Here is an 18,393-nt window from a genome sequence, read left to right as displayed (position 1 = left end):
TCAACCCACCACCACCACACCCACTAAACCATGTCCAAAAGTGCCACATCTACATGTTTTTTTGAACACTTCCAGTGATGGTGACTCCACCACCTCCCTGGGCAGCCTGTTCCAATGCTTGACCACTCAGTAAAGAAATTTTTCTTAATATCTAGTCTAAACCTCCCCTGGCACAATTTGAGGCCATTTCCTCTCATCCTATCACTTGTTACTTGGGAGAAGAGACCAATACCCTTCCTTTCAGGTAGTTGTAGAGAGCGGTACGGTCTCCCCTCAGCCTCCTCTTCTCCAGACTGAACAACCCCAGTTCCCTCAGCCACTCCCCATAAGACTTGTGCTCCAGACCCCTCACCAGCTTTGTTGCCCTTCTCTGGACATGCTCGAGCACCTCAGCATCCTTCTTGTAGTGAGGGGCCCAAAACTGAACACAGTATTTAAGGTGCAGCCTCACCAGTGCTGAGTACAGGGGCACGATTGCTTCCCTACTCTTGCTGGCCACACTATTTCTGATACAGGCCAGGACGCTGTTGGCCTTGGCCACCTGGGCACACTGCTGGCTCATGTTCAGCCGGCTGTCAGCCAGCACCCTCAGGTCCTTTTCTGCTGGGGAGCTCTCCAGGCACTCCTCCCCAAATCTGTAGCGTTGCATGGGGTTGTTGTGGCCGAACTGCAGGATCTGACACTTGGCCTTATTAAACCTCATGCAGTTGACCTCTGCCCATCGATCCAGCCTGTCCAGATCCCTCTGCAGAGCTCTGTTACCCTCCAGCAGATCAAGACTCCCACCCAACTTGGTGTCGTCTGCAAACTTACTGAGGGAGCACTCGATCCCCTCATCCAGATCATCAATAAAGACCTTGAACAAGACCATCCCCAAAACTGAGCCCTGGGGAACACCGCTTGTGTCTGGCCGCCAACTGGATTTAACTCTGTTCACCACAACTCTCTGGGTTCAGCCATCCAGCCAGTTCTTTACCCAGTGAAGAGTGAACCTGTCTAAGCCATGAGCCACCAGTTTCTCCAGGAGAATGCTGTGGGAGATGCTGTCAAAGGCTTTACTAAAGTCCAGGTAGACAACATCCACAGCCTCTCCTTCATCCACTAGGCGGGTCACCTGGTCATAGAAGGAGATCAGGTTGGTCAAGGAGGACCTGCCTTTCATGAACCCATGCTGGCTGGGTCTGATCCCTTCGTTGTCCTGCACATGCCTTGTGGGAACCCTCAAGATTGTTCGTCGCTCTGTAATCTTCCCCCGTACAGAGGTCAGGCTGACAGGCCTGTAGTTCCCCAGATCCCCCTTCTGGCCCTTCTTGTAGATGGGCGTCACATTGGCAAGCCTCCAGTCATCTGGGACCTCCCCTGTTAACCAGGACTGCTGATAAATGATGGAGGGTGTCTTGGCAAGCTCCTCCACCAGCTCCTTTGTTACGTTGGTCAGTTCCTCACATGAATCACAATACGATGGTTTTACTTAGTTATTTCTGTTGGATCCTATGCTGTGCACTAATAGTTGCCTGAAATATTTCCTTGTTTTCTTTTTTTAGCAAACCTGGGATTTTTACCAAATTTCAGATTTGATCCCTTGCTATGCTTTTAGTAACTTAATTCAATCATTTCAAGCCACTATATATTTTCAAAACTTTGAATTATTTCAGGGGGGAGTAAAACCCAAGTCTCTCTTTCTCCTGTTTGAATTTTTTTTATATTTTAACCAGTTCTGGGCATTACCACTTATACCAATATAACAATTGCGAGATAAGGTAAAAAATCAGTTAGAGGGCCACAGTTCCTGGAATTGCTACAGCGCTTCAGTTCAAGTTGATGGTTTAAGTGAAACTGTTGTGAATACTGCCGTCTGCGGGTCGTTCTCTGAAGTGAGTTTCAGAAGAACTGCTTTTCCTGGAGGCGATCAGTTGGCAGAAATTAAATCTGTTGCCGTAGAGGTAATTAACTCCTCTATGGAGGAGTAACAAAGGAGAAATAAAAAAAAAGTGCTGTTTTAGAGGAGGAAGATACCAAATATAAGACATGGTAAAAGTTTCGGGTTTAATGATAGCACACTAAGTGGGAGCGGAGAGCATATAAATCAATTTATTTCTGATCTGGATTTTGATCAGCATAAACTTTCAAGTAGATGAAGTTATATACTTTACCAGGAGATTCATCTTTCCATGCTAGCAGCTGTAATATAAATCGTTATGAACATAGCCTGCTGGATTTCATTGATTCAAGGCATCCTGAGGTCTTCCATGCAACTTTAACCTACATATGTCTGAGTAGTTTAAATAAAAATGGCAGAAAAATTAACCCCTAGGTGACTGAGGCTCAAAAACCAGTTTAAATTCTTTCTATAAATGTTGTGCCACTCAGCTTTTAATAAACACAATAAAATAGTGGCTTTTTTTGGAACCAAAACAGTGTAATTTCCTTGCATGTAAAGAACTTGGAGTCTTTTCTGTGTTAAGGACCTAATAAGCCATTCATTCTCTTCTTGCTACTCCTCTGAATAAGTGATAACTTTTGCTGGAAAACTCACTGAAAAGAATGTTTCTGTATTTCAAGTTAGACACTTACACAGTTCCTTTCATTTACTCCCAAAATCTAATTAGGTTTCTGCTACAGCATTGCTTGAATGAACGGGGATTCTCTCAGGTGATGCTCTGGTAGGAAGAGGCTGTATCTGGTGTTAACAGGTTCTGGTCCAAGCTATCAGATTGCAACAAAAGCTCCTGTTTTTTTGTTATGGAATTGTTTTATATTACTAGTTTTGGGGGTAATATTTTGTTGTAAAAACACAAATATCCTATGTTGTGATTTAGCAATTGGAGTTCATGCTGCCATTCAATTCTGATTTCTTGCTGTCAGAGCTAGGAAAAAATTAGAATAATGGCAGGCATGGCTTTCGCTAGCGTTGTCCTGCTCTGCCGGGGCAATGTCTCCCACACAGACACTCCCACCCGTGGGTCTCAAGTTAAAATTCCCCACAATAATTCACCCCAGGTAAGTGCATTTTATAGTAGTCCCTTCATCTGGGCACACTATTGTGGGTAGCATGGAGTGTTGCTATTGCTTTGTCTTTAAAGACAAAAGTATTTTCAGCGTCTGTGTCGACGTGGTCATTGCTAAACTTTATTTTGCTACCATTTTAACAGGCATTTCTCCACACGCTTTGCGTCTGCCTGCATGGTATAGCAGCACCAGGCTCGGCCGTGGGCAGGCATGGCCTGATATTTGTGCTACCTGTTCTAGCAACATCTGCCAGTGCGTGAGTGAAAGGGTAGCGGAGGGAAACTCACTCGTCTTCTCTTCCCCTATGATACAAAATCGTGCTCTCTAGCTTCAGCGTGGACTGAGCAAAGCAGGCTGGCTTCCCACCCTGCCTGCTCTCACCCTGCTCCGGGTAGGGATGTATGGGCATAATCCTCGCTCCTTTCAGGGCCAGCAACCGTGACCGACCCGTAATGACGGGGTGACTCTCTTCCAGCCCTGCCCCTCGTGGAGGTTTTCATTAGTGTGAGCTACTGCCAGGTGCCAACTCCGTTAACTTTTGATAAACCCTTAAGTTTTTAGAGCAGTTGCGTTCCAGTTTACTCAGACTTACCTACCTATTCTTGCCACATGAACTCCAGCTCCCAGATTTTCATTTCTATATTCCCGACATGATCTTTGGAAAGAAATTCCGGGAGGGGAGTTGCCTTTCCATGAAAAGGGTGTGCTCCCTGGGTTTGGTTTGATTGGATGAACCCAGCTGGATACATCAATCTCGCTTATTTACAAAGGTGGGGATTTTGTGGGTGGGTTTTTGCCGCTATCTGATTGCAACACGGGACTCCAGCTAGCCACTGCTCTTCAGGCCGTTGCGTGGTAAATGTAAGGCTGCTGCACGCTGAAGCCCTTCTTGGTCAAGGGACAATTTTCGGAGAGAGAGGATGCCGAGGTACACGGTGCACGTCCGAGGAGAGTGGCTGGCAGTGCCGTGCCTAAGCTGCACGAACACGATCAGGTGGCTGGGAAAGGAAGCTGTGAGACGCTACATGAAAAACAAACCTGACAATGGGGGATTTGCCTCGGCGGAAGAAGTAAAATTTTACATTCGAAGGTGCAAGGGACTTGGCTTGCTGGATCTTGATGATACAGTGGAGGATGCTCTAGAGGACAACGAATTTGTTGAAGTTGGTAAGCAAAACCTTAAGCAACGCATCAGAGAGTGACTGTGTTGGTATCTGAGTCAGCAAAGTGTGGCTTAGTTTATCTAAAACTGTGTCTGAGGTAGTGCCTACAATTCTTATGGAAAAATGCCAAAATGTTTTAAGAATATTTAGTTTTTAAGAACAGAACTATATAAGGTTTAGAAGGTTCAGGATTCGATATGCATCATCTGTATACGATGTCATATATAGTATACGCTTGGGTTGGGCTGATCTGCTTTTGCCTTTAGAGTACCTTAAACAAGCACATACTTCTTTGTTATTTTCCTAGAAGCTTACGAATATGTTCAGGGCTGATAACTGTAAATTAGAATTCTTACTGCTGTGTATTGTACTGAATAACAAATTAATTTATATGCAGAATGCAATTTAATCCTGCCTGTGCTTATTCTCTGTATTTCTTCTAGTTATAGAAGGAGATATAATGTCTCCAGATTTCATACCATCTCAGCCAGAAGGAGTTCATTTGTATCCTTTTTTGAGCGTTTTGTGAATTTTTATAATTACAGATTTATAATTTTCTAGATTTCCCTGTTCTTTTAGAGTTCCTTCACTCTTAAAACACATTGCCAGCTGTAATCTAATGCTCACTACCTGTGAAATCCTGTCTGCCTTTTATTTTCCTTCACAGAACTTTCAGATACAGCAAATACCGAGAACCAGAGCAGGTAGGAATCCCTGACGATTGTACAACTCAGAACAAATCCTGCTATTCACCAGAACATGCTGAGAGTTCAACCTCTGCGGCTTTCACAAGAGCAGGGGCTGTTAGATTGGCTGGGTCTAGGAATGTAAATTATAATGTGCTTCTTATGTTTTTGTTAGCCAGTTCCCGTCTTATGAATGAGTATGAGCAAGTGTCCTGTCGTTGCTGAGTTTTGACTGTTTGTTGTGGTTTTTTTATTCTGATTATTAAGCAACTTTATACATATACATATCCCAGACTAAAAGGTGGTTCTTTGCTGTAGTATATTTCTTTAGATGGCAACAGCTTAACAACAGAGGACTTGGTCAACTTAGGAAAGGGGCTCTACAAGATAAAGGTAAAGATTCTGAACAAACCTGGCTAAAAAATTACACGTTTATCTTTCTACAATTAAAATTAAATAATGACAGATAAACTAATTTTTAAACTACTCATGTTTTAGCTCACACCTGAGGCTGAAACTAAAGTCAAACAATCGCGAGAAGTGATCGAAAGGATTGTAAAAGAGCAGAAGGGTAAATCTTTTTAATTATTCATTGTTTAGGAAACTTCATTGGGTTCCCTCCTTAACTAGCAGTGTACATTTCTTGCAGTTGTTTATGGAATCACCACCGGGTTTGGGAAGTTTGCCAGGACTGTCATCCCAAACAGTAAGCTGAGGTAAGTGTGGCTTTCTCCATCCTTTCTTTTCAGGAAAGGATGAAGAGGGAACAGTTTGACCCTGTACATTTATGTGCTGTGGTTAAATAAGAGGGCTGCTTCAGTATTTCCCTCTGTTTTGTGCAAAATAAAACCTGACAAAACTTATTTGGGTTTTTACATGTTTTTTTTTTCTATAGGGAGCTTCAAGAGAACTTGGTTCGTTCGCATTCTGCAGGTAATGGGAAATCCCTGGTGTTTTCCCTTTGCTGCTGCTGTTGGTAGTGGCTTAGTAACTGAGGGGATTACTGTTTCAGGTGTGGGGAAGCCTTTGAGCCCAGAGAGATCTCGCATGCTGTTGGCGCTGAGGATCAATGTTCTAGCAAAAGGATACAGTGGAATATCCCTAGAAACGCTTCAGCAAGTTATTGAAGCATTTAATGGTAAAAAGATGTTTAAAGAAAATCCCCCTTTCCTTTTTTTTTTTTTTTCCCCTTTTAACTGTTTCACTGAAGGATGTAGGTCAATGAATCCAGCTATGGATGTTGGTCTTTTGACTTGGTAGTTGTGAGAGATCAGGGCCAAAGCTCGGCTGTGACCGGTCCTGTGGAAGAACATGGCTAGAGACCGTTCCTCTGTTGAAGTACATGAGATGTGAGCAGAAGTGACAGGAAAGGCTGAGAGAAAGGGATGCAACAGGTAGGAGTCTAGGAAATGAGCCACTGAGAATTTAGATAATTAGTTCAAGAGTAAGCTTGGTAAAGAGCATGACTCTGACTCTGGGTGAGCTCTTCTACAAAGGCTCAAGTCCCTAACTTTTCATAGAATCACAGAATAGTTTGGGTTGGAAGGGACCTTTAAAGGTCATCTAGGCCAACCCCCCACTGCAAGGAGCAGGGACATCTTCAACTAGACCAGGTTGCTCGGAGCCCCGTCCAACCTCACCTTGAATGTTTCCAGGAATGTTTTGTCCTTTCACATGTGCCACCATCTCTCGAGATGCCAGGATTTTTGGGTGGGGCTATTACCATGTAGAAAACTACAAGTGTTGGTGTTTTTCAAGCAGATCCACTTGAGCAGCACCTGTTTTTGTGAGTAGACTCCCTGAGACCTACACAAGCATTCGTGAGCAAGGGCTACAAGGCAGCCGCACAGAAGCACGTGGCTGGCCAGCAGCTCACGTGGCCATGGCTGTCAACGCAGCTGAAGCTGGGTGGCCTTGCTGGATGCCACCAACAGGGAAACCAAAGGGATAGCCGTGCTGTTCATCAGCTGCTGTCCGTTGATGGTCCCTCTGGTGAGGCATGCCAGCGCGGCGGTGACAAGCAAAGAGCACTTTCTCTCTCTGTGCAGTCCTGCTGTCTGTGAGACCCTCCTCTTCTCCCACAGCAGATGAAGGAGCGGCAATTCAGCCTTTAGCTCTGCAAAAGAAGAGAAACAGGCTGGTCCCTTCCCTGCTTTTTCTGCAGTTCCCTGGGCCCCGTTCCTTCATTTCCACACATTCAGTGCTCAGAGGGCTGGGATGGGGGAAGAGGGCTCGAAGATGGTTTCTAGGAGTTACCCAATATTTAGTGGAGTGAGAAATGAAAAGATAGCTTTGTCCACACCAGGTGGTCGCCCTGCAATGGAGAGCTAAGAGGAGTGATGTTTCACCTGCCTGGCTGTGTGGCTGTAGATGCTGTCACCCTGGTCTGTGGTCCCCCCACTCCAGAACTAAATGCAGAAATAAATGCAGAAGGGAACCGATTTCTTTATAAACTGCAGCTAGCCTGGCAGCAGGGGCAGATCCCAGCCTGCGACGAGAGTAGTCCTGTTGGTGCCGTTGACTGTGATTGCAGGATGTTACTGTGACCACAGTCATGTGCTGGCTTCTCTGTTTTCCAACGACTGTATTGAGAGGAAGCTCTAACAGGAGTAATTTTTGTTTTCTTTCTAGCATCCTGCCTTCCTTATATCCCTGAGAAAGGGACCGTTGGAGCCAGCGGAGACTTAGCCCCCCTCTCTCATCTTGCTCTGGGATTAATCGGAGAAGGAAAGATGTGGTCCCCAAAGAGTGGCTGGGCTGATGCTAAATATGTAAGATTCATGTAGCTGATTGATTGTTTTTTTTCTGCTTGCTGGCTCATTTGTCAAATTGCGTGCAGCCTTAAGAGAAAGAGAGCTTTTGCTCAGATTAATAACATGTAAAAGTCTTTGGATTTTTTTGTACCAGTTTGAATTGGGACTAGGTTTCTTTTAGCAACTCATCCTCTGCCTCGAGGAAGGTGGATCCATGAGAATGGAATAACTGAGCCAGAAGTCACTGGAGCAGATATGAATACGCAGCATGTAATTAAGTCCTAAACAAATATCATGCCATAGTATTGCAATACAAGACACCACAGTGACATCATTTAGGACCTGGAGAGGACAGGATATAATACCAGCTATGAAAGAACTATTAGTACATCTTCAGCTCCATAAACATCAGCACTGTTCCAACAAACCCAAGATCACCTCTCAAATTCAAAACTTCAAATGCTGAGAGTAACTGGAGATTTTTTGGAGGCAGGAACTTATCAGTAAAATTTCTACTGATTTTTATAATGGCTTTAAGTGAATACATAGATATTTCAGACATTTCATTTTTGATAGATTAGCTAGGCTTACAGGTAACCTTTATAGTATCCTCCTTTACAAGATGGAAGTTTTACAATGGAATTAATTTTGAATTACTTGTTATTCTGTCCCTAATACATCAACAGATTGACCTAGTGTTGAATTTCTCCATGTCTGGCCCCTCCAAAGTCTTTCATGGTAATTTGTTCTGCTACACCTATCACTCCTGTCCATAATTATTTGAACACCTCTTTTATTCATAGAACCATAGAATAGTTTGGGTTGAAGGGATCTTTAAAGGCCACCTAGTCCAACCCCCCTGCAAGGAGCAGGGACATATTCAACTAGATGAGGTTGCTCAGAGCCCTATCCAACCTCACCTTGAATGTTTCCAGGGATGGGGCATCTACCACCTCTCTGGGAAACCTGGGCCAGTGATTCACCACCCTCATTGTCAAAAATTTCTTCCTTGGATCTGGTCTAAATCTACCCTCTTTAGTTTAAAACCATTACGCCTTGTCCTATCGCAATAGGCCCTGCTAAAAAGTCTGTCCCCATCTTTTGTATAAGCCCACTTTAAGTACTGGAAAGCTGCAATAAGGTCTCCCCCGAGCCTTCTCTTCTCCAGGCTGAACAACCCCAACTCTCTCAGCCTGTCCTCATGAATTCTGTTCATGAACTGATAGCTGTACCATCACTCTAGGCTGGAGAAGTACTGAGAACTACACAGGCAGAGGAGTAGGGACGAAGCAGGCCAGTGTGTCCTGGACCTTCAGGACCAGAAATTACAGCTGTACGCCTCTGAGAGGTATTACCTCTTCAGTTGGAAAGGCTGAGAGGACTCTAATCAGAATCAAGGTTATACCATTCCTCCATTTCCCACAAGAGCAATTGCCTTATGGAATAGAAATATATAGAATAAACCGAGTAGGACTCTCACTGTCATTAGAGACTTTCTATAGAAAGGGTTAGGGAATCATTTATAAAGGAATAGTTTATGCGAAGCCAAACCTGCTGTGAGGCAGGGTGTGGGCAGAACTACCTTCCCAAGATGTTTCTAGCCTTCTCTCCTATTACTCTCTCACATCAGCCAATACATGGTAGATGTTAATGGGCTGTGACAGTATCTTCCTTCAGTACTCCTGCTACCTTCTTTTACTGGCACTGGGAAATGAGGTGCTAGTTTGGAAGCCCAAAAATGCTGCCCTTCATTTAGCCCAGCAGAAAAAAAATACTTCAGACATTTGTGATATAAAGCTCTTTTTCTCTCTTCACTTAAGGAATTTGTTAATATTTTTATTTATGGAAACATTTGAAATTTAAATGTTTTGGTGGTTGAATTATCAAAACACTTTTTTCATTAACTGCCTTGTCATTAAACTCCTTCACAGGTCCTGGAAGCCCATGGTCTGAGACCAGTTAGCTTGAAATCAAAAGAGGTAATAGAGTATAATGATGCCAGCTGAAGAAAAACAAGCATAGTCAATTACTAGTTGCTTTATACTTACAATTTTAGCCTGAAATTAATTAACAGTCATTTTAAATCAAACTCAAGAACAATATTAATGAAATATTATCAGGAGTGGGATTCACCTCTCCTAGTGTCACCCTAATTGACCTGAAATATCAGACCCAAGTTTGGTGTTCAGATTGGCTCTGTGATCGGTGGAAAGAGATGGGCATCTTCAGAAAACATTTTACATCATCCTGAAACAGCTAAGAAGCCCTGTCAAGGTACCTATCCACCCTTTGACCATAACAGGAGCTCAAATGACTGACTTGAACCAGGTATCTGACTTCTAGGTCAGACACCATTAAAACTAGGTGAGATGAATCTCATTCCAAGTATTACAGTTTATGTGGGGACACAACAGATTTGGGGGCTGTGGAACTCTCTGATAAGGGGCCTCAGCAGCTGTAAAATGGCACCAGGAGCAAGAAGCCAAATCCAGTGTCTCTTAAAGGCAAATGGAAGGCTCCCATGGGCCTCATGTTTGTTTAGAACCAACAGGAAACCAGTTTTAACTGAACTCAACAAATCTTCTAAAGCAGTTATAACTTCTAATGCTGTTTTAATTCTCCACTTCCTTATTTTTTGTTTTTGCACTCCCCATGCTCATAACTTCTTTGACTTAACTAATAACTTCAGAAAAAATTAATAAGAATAGCATTCCACTTCCAAAAAACTGGAAAAGAATACAGATTTCCTGTACTTTTCTTGCTTAAGCTTGAAATAACATGAAATAAACCTCTTGCTTGGAACTTCCGAAGCTCCAAGGACATCTATAATGACTTGGTAGGATTATAACCATTGACAATTTATGTAAAAAAGATGCCCAGTCAAGCTGTGCATTTTATGGTTTCAGGACGATTCAGGAAGCTGAGCAAAGGTCTTTAACTCATTCATATGAGAGGAAGAATTATCACAGAGATGGGGAAATATCATGGGAAATATCAACTGGAATAGCTGTAATGAATTTGCTTAATGCCTGCTCTTTCTTTGAAGGGTCTGGCTCTGATCAATGGGACACAAATGATCACCTCGCTGGGATGTGAAGCAGTTGAAAGAGCTGGTGCTATTGCTAGACAAGCTGACATAATCGCTGCCCTCACGCTTGAAGTCTTGAAGGGTACAACAAGGGCCTTTGACACTGGTGGGTACCGGTCCTTTTCTGTCTGTTTGCTTAACGGCCATTGACAGGAGAGGCAAAACCTGAGATTCTAACTTGTTTTCCTAGATATTCACGCAGTGCGCCCACATCGAGGGCAGGCTGAAGTGGCATTTCGATTCAGGTCCCTTCTAGATTCTGACCATCATCCGTCAGAAATAGCAGGTAAACAATCTTAACCTTCACCCTTTCAGGTCACACAGGACAGTCTGTGTCTTTCCAAGAGTAACCCATATGCTTTCTTTTTTTGTTGTTTTTTTCTTCCCTTGTTCCTTATAGAGAGCCATAGATTCTGTGACCGAGTTCAGGACGCGTACACAATGCGCTGCTGCCCTCAGGTAAAAACTGACTTTTATTTCCTTTCATAGCACTAGATAAACGATGATGAAATTCCCATCTCAGAAATACTGTCAGCTATGCACTGACTCCATTAGAGGAAGCGGTTTTATTTTGCTTCTCCCTCACTTCAAACTTAGTATTAATGGAGCCATGTATTCATTGATCTCGTGCACGCAGCGATCAGGAAGCGTCTAACAAAGGTGTGTTCAGCTCTGAAAAAGGCTGAGTGTCAGAATCAGGGGGCAGATGTTGGTTTCTACTCTTGCAGGCTTTGTAGGGTGTTTATTCTGCATTGATGCTAAGACCATGAACTGGGGAAAGTTGTTTCCAGAAGCAGCCAGAGCGATAGGTTGTTCTTCTACCTGTAGTATCTTTAACATACTGGAAGAACTCAATCCTGTGAGTTTTAACATGAGAAAAGCTATTAAATCAGTGGAATTAATGAAAGTTAATTAATGAGAGTTTTTGTTTTCTGTGGGGTCTTTGTAAGGCTACTTGTCTCCTAATAACACTTCTGCCACTGAATAAGTATCTTATCTTCCACTTAGGGTAAAAAAATCCAAACAAGAATGACATATTTGGATTAGCCTTTAGCAATACTGTCATAAGAACAGTAAATATAATCTTTTGGGTGTCTAGGATGGGCAGTGTCGCATAGTGATGCTCCTGATACTAAGAGCAAATACAAGGCGATCTTCACGTGTGGGTGTAGAGACTGGGGTGATGGGAAAGAGGGTGCCTGCTGCTCAGTCAGCATCCTGAAGATGAACTAAGTGTAGATACTAAGCTCAGGTGCTAATGTCTTTTGTTCTAGGTCCATGGAGTTGTAAATGATACAATTGCTTTTGTGAAGGAAATCATGACAACGGAAATCAATAGTGCCACGGACAACCCTGTATCTTTTTGATAACTTTATTTCTATGCAAAATTTTGCTTAGCCTTTTTTAAAGCTTTTCTTCTATATAATTATTTGCATAGGAGGCAAAAAAGTCATAACTGGCTTCAGTCAATAACTACCATCGGTTGCAACAGCAACCTCTCTTACTTTCTCCACGCCTGCATTGCTGAATGCAAGTGTGTGTCTGGGCAAGGAAACCACATAAGCATGCAGTTTAGTGCATGTTAAATGTTTGCTAGATGAGATTCTATACGCTTATATTGAATGTGTAGATTGACGGGACTTGGCAACCAAGTGGACGTAGACAGATGGTGACTTGTTGTATGAAACATCTGTTGGTGCAGCATGAGTGAAACCTGCACTATAGAGCAAGATTTGCACTCAGTCAGGGAAGGCAGGCAAACCACGTGTGCCTGGTAAGCCTCATCGTTGGCTCAGCCTGGTAAACTCTGTGCACAGTTCTTGCATTGGTGCTGAGCAAGGCTGGATTCCCCTCAGCAGTAAAATGATGCTATATGTAACATCACAACCACAGGTGATAAGCATCACTGCTTATAACCTGTCTAAAATTGTATCTGCCGTGGAGAGAACCTGCCAAGGAACCAAGAAACCATGCTAGGATCCAAACACATGTGTTTCTTTGCACCTCTCTCTACCCCCGATCAAAGACCTCATTTTATGTAGTCTATTTGGAAAAATAGGAGAGCTGAAATTGGGTCTTTGTTGTCTGAAAAGTGAACATGCAGATGTAATATAATGCACTTGCAAATAACAACCTATTAGTACAAACATTCATTCAGTTAAGATATTCTGATTACCGACAGATATCTGTCATGTAAACTGTATTTCACTCATGTTTGTGCCTTGACTTCTCCTTCAGATGGTATTTGCTGAAAGAGCAGAGACCATTTCTGGAGGAAATTTTCATGGTGAATATCCTGCAAAGGTAATTAAGCATTTGGAGAAAGGAAAAAAAAAAAGTTTCTGTTTTCATTTGTTTGTTTGTTTTTTCTGTAATCTGGTTTAATGAGGTCTTCTTTGATAGGCTTTGGACTATTTGGCAATCGGTGTGCATGAACTTGCTGCAATTAGTGAAAGAAGAATTGAGAGGCTCTGCAACCCCTCACTCAGCGAACTGCCTGCATTTTTAGTCACGGAAGGAGGTCTGAACTCTGGCTTCATGATTGCACACTGCACAGCGGCTGCCCTGGGTGAGTGCTTGAGGAATATCAAGAGAGTAAGCTAGAAAGACCACTTTATATCAAGGCAGCTGCAATTTGATAGTAGATACAAAGGCATCTCATTCCCGTTTCCCATCTCTCCTCCACGTGCTTTGTGCTGTCTGGGTGCAAAGTTTGAGCGTGGAGCGCAGCTGCAATTATTTCAGCTCAGGATTCTTCATTCTGCACTGATCCATGGGTGTGCTTAGCGCTCTGAGCATGCAAACCCTTAGGTGGACTTTGGTGGGAATGCTTGCCTGTGTGCATCTTTATAGGATTGGCAGGGAGCACTCTGATTTACACTCACCAATGTAAGAACTCTGGTTGAAATCAGTGACAGCTCTGTACCCAGGAGCCTGCAAATCAGCTCAGATAAGGCTGTAATTAACAGCAAATACTGCAGGCAGCAATCATACGTCTGTCTGAGCCACTCTGCTGAACCCAGAACCTCCGCTTGAATAGTTATGGTCTGTAAGCAGGGGATACCTCTGTTCCTCACTTCTCACTAGCACGGGGACACCACTTGTCTCAAAGGTGGGCTGATACCCTTAGTACTCAGTGTCTCCATTTGATAGCCAGGTCTGTACATCAATATCAGACTCCAGAGTCCTCAGGAGACTGGAGTTCCCAGGGCTGCTTGTCAGAGGACCACACTAAAAATAAGCATTTTTCCTCTAGTACTCATGACTAAGGCAACAAGAAGCCTGCTGGCCGCTGGGATATTACAGTTCATAGGTTCAGGAAAGCATGAGCCAACCTAAAGATAAACAGGCTATGAGTAGAGGGTAAATTATAAGACATGCAAACAGACAAAGGAACAGAGAGTGTCAGATAAAGGTGTAGATAAACATCCTGCAGAAAAAAAGTCAGTGAAATAAAGGGACGTTGCTTAGAGACCGTTTCGGGAAGTGGGGCTGGAAAAGGAGCTGAAGTGCTCGTCCTCTTGCTCGAAGGTTGGAAACCTTTTTTTTTGGCTGGGCAAAAAAAACTTGGCAGTTTAGGATGGCTCCAGGCTTTAGTTGTTGCTTGGCTTCAGGTTTCGCAGCTCCCTTCCGCGATCTGGAGCAAGAGATTCTGGGGTGTTCATGGCTTTGTCCCCAGGGAGCGAAAATGACAGCCCTGCCTCCTAAATGCATTGCTGCACTGACCCCCGGGGTCCATGGGTTAAAACCATCTTTCCCTGGTCAAAATAGCCAGGAATTTACCTTAAAAGTGAAGTCTGAGCTCTTCTTCTTCTTTTTTTTTTTTTTTTAACAAGGTATTACTAGTATTTTAAGTCACTGTGCCAGTTTCTAGGGCGTTTGCGTACCAGCGAACGCTGTCCACTCTCAGGGTTAACAGATAAAAGCTGCAAAAAATTTGCAGATGTTTTGCAACATGGCTGGATGCGTCTCTCCCTTCCTCTCCGGTAGCACCGTGCCTGCCGGAGAGAGCTGTTTGCGGCAGCCACGGGCAGTTTCTCCGGGACCTGCCGTCGCCTGCCCGAACGTGCCGGCTGGGCGCCAGCCTGGCCTGTGTCACTCCAAATACACTGTCGGTGTCACGAGCAACCTCTCCGTTGCTCTTGTTGCTTTTCTGGAGCCACTAATTTGGCGAGGGCGTTACGCGGCGGCCTGCTGGGCTTCGGAAAGGAAAGGTCTGCGTGTAGCCAGAGCACGGTGGATGCAGACTTTGTTTCTTCTCTTCTAAAAGAGCTGTTCTCAACCTCAGGTTGTCGCCGGATGGTGCCTACAGCCCTTCCTGCAGCTAAATTCCCCATGTTTTTGGGCATGGTTTGAAAGACTTACTCCAAGCCTTGCACCCGGCTTTCAAAGCCAGAACGCTCCCACCCTCAGGGGTGTGCATGCCTGGGGAGGAACGTGGGCAGCCTGGTAGCGAGGCGAGGAGGGTGGGAGAGGGTTTGTACCATGCATCTGCAGCATCTTCCTGGAGCAAGTTCTGCAAGAGTCTCAGCTCTGATGAGAAGAGACCAGATGCTGATCTCTAGCTCTCCTGAAACCAGGGTAGGGACAGTATCTGTGACCAAATGCAAAGGGAACCAATGCTCTTTGCAAAGAGTTGCCTTGAAGTAACAGGCAAGACCAGGCTTCTATTTCAGTCTACTCTTTTTCTTCAGTGTCCATCAGGCCTTTGAGCCAGGGCAACTCAACCCCGGAGACAGGGGAGAATTGAGCAGTCTTCCTATATTTGGTTAATATTTGCATCTAAAGATTGATATTGGTTACCGTTTTCAGAGGCAATGGTCGTTTTTGAGGTGTTTATTACAAATTACTCAATCCAGGTAAAAAATCGATGCATTCTTGAAAGAGGAACAATAGTTGGACCTGAGGTCATGGACAAGCTCTTTGCTCCAGGCTGGCCGTTGCTTCTGCTGTCTCGTGCCCATTCTGTCTTACATTCATTGCACTGGATTTTTGCAGTTTCTGAGAACAAAGCCTTGTGCCACCCCTCTTCTGTGGATTCCCTCTCAACCAGTGCGGCTACAGAGGATCATGTGTCCATGGGAGGATGGGCTGCAAGAAAAGCTTTGAGAGTTATTGAACACGTGGAACAAGGTAAAATTAAAAAGCTGATTTCCAGACCGGCATTATGTATGTAACTAGATGAAGATATTAGTGCCATTCTTTTTAGATATATTTTAAGAAAAAAGGAGTTAATGCATCTGAAAGAAGTATCTGAAAAGTATTATACTAAGTACATACTTTTACAAGCATTTGGATCTTTCTAACAGAAACGAGGTAAATCTAGCACTAAGTGTTTCTTGTGAAACAAAACTGCTTACTGCAGGACACTCCACAAAACTTTCCTCTCTTGCTTACAAGGACAGATTTCTCCCTTGCTTTTTATTTATTTATGCATTTATTTATTTGGCAAATGGTGTGCAGATGTCAGCTGTTAGTGGAAGAGCAGAGTAATACATGGCACACAAATACTGAGCTCACTTGCCCACTTAAGTTTATACATTTGAGTGCTCTGAAGACTTACTTCTATAGAAATTCAGTTTTCGTGTGCAGAGAAATGAGTTTGAGAAACTGTCTGTTTCGATGTCGGGCTGAGAAACAGTGTGTCCTCGATCTGGTTGGTTCTCTCGCTTCCTTGGGTGAATTGGCTTGTGAAGAAGAGGAACTAATGCCAATAACAATCAGGTGTGAGGTGGGCAGACACAGTGCGAAATTCTCAAAACAGAACTCTCAAAAATTCTCAAAACAAAACTCTCTTCCAAAGCTCTGTAATTTTACTGGTGCTTTCATGTGGGCTCTTGCAAGCTTCATAGGCAGAACTTTCTTTTATAGCTCAGGCTCCTTTCTTCTCAGTCCTAAAGAGACTTCCTGATTTATGATGGCCATTAACTTGAGTATTCAAGGTACCCTGGAAGAGATTCCTATGGATTTAAGACTGTGGTGACCAGGAGTTCCTGGCACACTGAAACGTTTGTATGGCAGCACACCCAAAACGTGCTTGCTAAAATGCTGGATACCGCACCCAGCACCATACATAGAACGATCCTGCTGCTGGGCTGCATCTCTAGGGTGTGTGGATCCGCCAGTCTTTTCACATTGCCTGAAACCACATCATACTGGCCAGAACAAGTGGCAGGGATAGTTCTAGAAGGGAAACGTCACCATGAGCCGTACCTGCCAAAAATCCCTTTCACGCTTCTCATTTCCTAGTGCTGGCTATTGAGCTGCTCGCGGCCTGCCAGGGTATTGAATTCCTACGCCCTCTGAGAACGACAACCCCATTGGAGAAGGTCTACGACCTTGTGCGCTCCGTTGTGAGGTAAGACCAGATAAACGCCTCCCCCAGAGGCTACCTGTCTGGAAACCGGCTGCCGGCAGTTGTGGTTAATATTTGGCCAATGCTCGCAATGTGTCTCGTTACAGGCCTTGGTTGAAGGATCGCTTCATGGCCCCCGACATTGAGGCAGCTCACCGGCTGCTCGTGGAGCAGAAGGCAAGTGTTGACTTCTGGCATGTGCGGTAGGGCTGTCCTGAGGAGCATGCTGCAGCTTTGCTTTGGAAATACCCCTCCATGTGTTCACCGGATGACCTCACTAAAAGCACTCTTCTGCCTGGGATGAACCCACCAGATTTTCTGAGATTGGGTTTTCCTTAGTTTTAGTGGGATAGATTTAGAAATCAGTTCTTAAACTTGCCCTGTGTAATAAATAGCTTACATTATTAAATCTGGCCGGGTCCGGACATAGGTCCAACTTCGGATCGCTTGAGGGCAGGGTCCTGTAACCCCACAGATGTCCAGAGAAATCGGCAGTTGCTTCAGATGGTGGTGCTCATTCCTGGGGCAGTGAGTGCGCCCCAGCTTGGAGGCCCTTGGGCATGGTCTGGAAGCAGTAAGGGGATGTGGGTGAGGGAATAGCAGTGGAGAAGTGTGTTAACCTGGGCCAAGTGTTTGTACAGCTATGGGATCTATCTATTTTCTTTGTTTTTAAAATGCATCCCTTTTTTTTTTTTTTTTGCCTTGCAGCCCTTACGGGGGGGAGACAAAGGAGACTGTAAAACGTTTTCCTTTTCTGCCTTAAACCCCAGCAGCCGTCTCTTCCCTTTTATTTTGTCCATGCCAGATGCCATTTTGCTTCCTTGTCCCCTTCATGACCAAGTGGTTTTGTAGCAAGTGACAGTGATCCTGTCCCAACTATGGCACACAGAGCATTAACCTGATAACAAGATGCAGCGTTTTCACCTTGAATGCTTTCGAAAACCTTGTCCCCCAGGGGCTATATCTTTTCCTGTCCCCTGTCAACTCCATCCACATGCTCTTCCCTAAACCTCACTCTGGCTGCCTCCCTGGTTCTGCTGACCATGTACAGCATATTTACGTAGGTCTGTAATTCTCACCTCCATCCCAATAGCTTTCCTACAGGGTTTCCTGACCTTGTGTATTGATGTCTTACCTGACCTTTTTTTTCGCAGATCTGACTCTACTGTTTCACTTTCTTGTTTCGCAGGTGTGGGAAGTGGCTAAACCTTACATTGAAAAGTACAGGAGGGAACACATCCCTGAATCGAGACCCATTTCACCAACAGCTTTCTCCCTGAGATTGCTGGAAGTGAATACAGGTGTTGGTCATGACCACAGGCATCAGGATGAACTTTAA

The 18,393-nt window shown here is 44.2% G+C and overlaps 1 protein-coding gene across 1 annotated transcript; it reads left to right on the top strand.

Moving 5' to 3' along the window:
* Positions 1 to 3,929: 3,929 nt before the first annotated feature.
* On the top strand, positions 3,930 to 18,393 carry HAL (histidine ammonia-lyase; the record flags this gene model as incomplete). The annotated part of the gene is made up of 20 exons (XM_082007787.1): positions 3,930 to 4,176; positions 4,616 to 4,676; positions 4,849 to 4,876; positions 5,177 to 5,251; positions 5,357 to 5,429; positions 5,508 to 5,574; positions 5,754 to 5,791; positions 5,871 to 5,996; positions 7,490 to 7,629; positions 9,543 to 9,590; positions 10,658 to 10,805; positions 10,890 to 10,985; positions 11,100 to 11,158; positions 11,974 to 12,054; positions 12,938 to 13,003; positions 13,103 to 13,268; positions 15,698 to 15,832; positions 16,949 to 17,057; positions 17,162 to 17,231; positions 18,244 to 18,393. The coding sequence occupies 20 exons, from the start codon at positions 3,930 to 3,932 to the stop codon at positions 18,391 to 18,393; spliced, it is 1,983 nt and encodes a 660-aa protein (XP_081863913.1).

The sequence above is a fragment of the Phaethon aethereus genome (genome assembly GCF_964289735.1).
Source record: "Phaethon aethereus genome assembly, chromosome: 1".
Lineage (NCBI taxonomy): Eukaryota > Metazoa > Chordata > Aves > Phaethontiformes > Phaethontidae > Phaethon > Phaethon aethereus.
The sequence above is the reverse complement of the archived record's forward strand: the minus strand, read 5'-3'. Positions and strand labels throughout refer to the sequence as shown.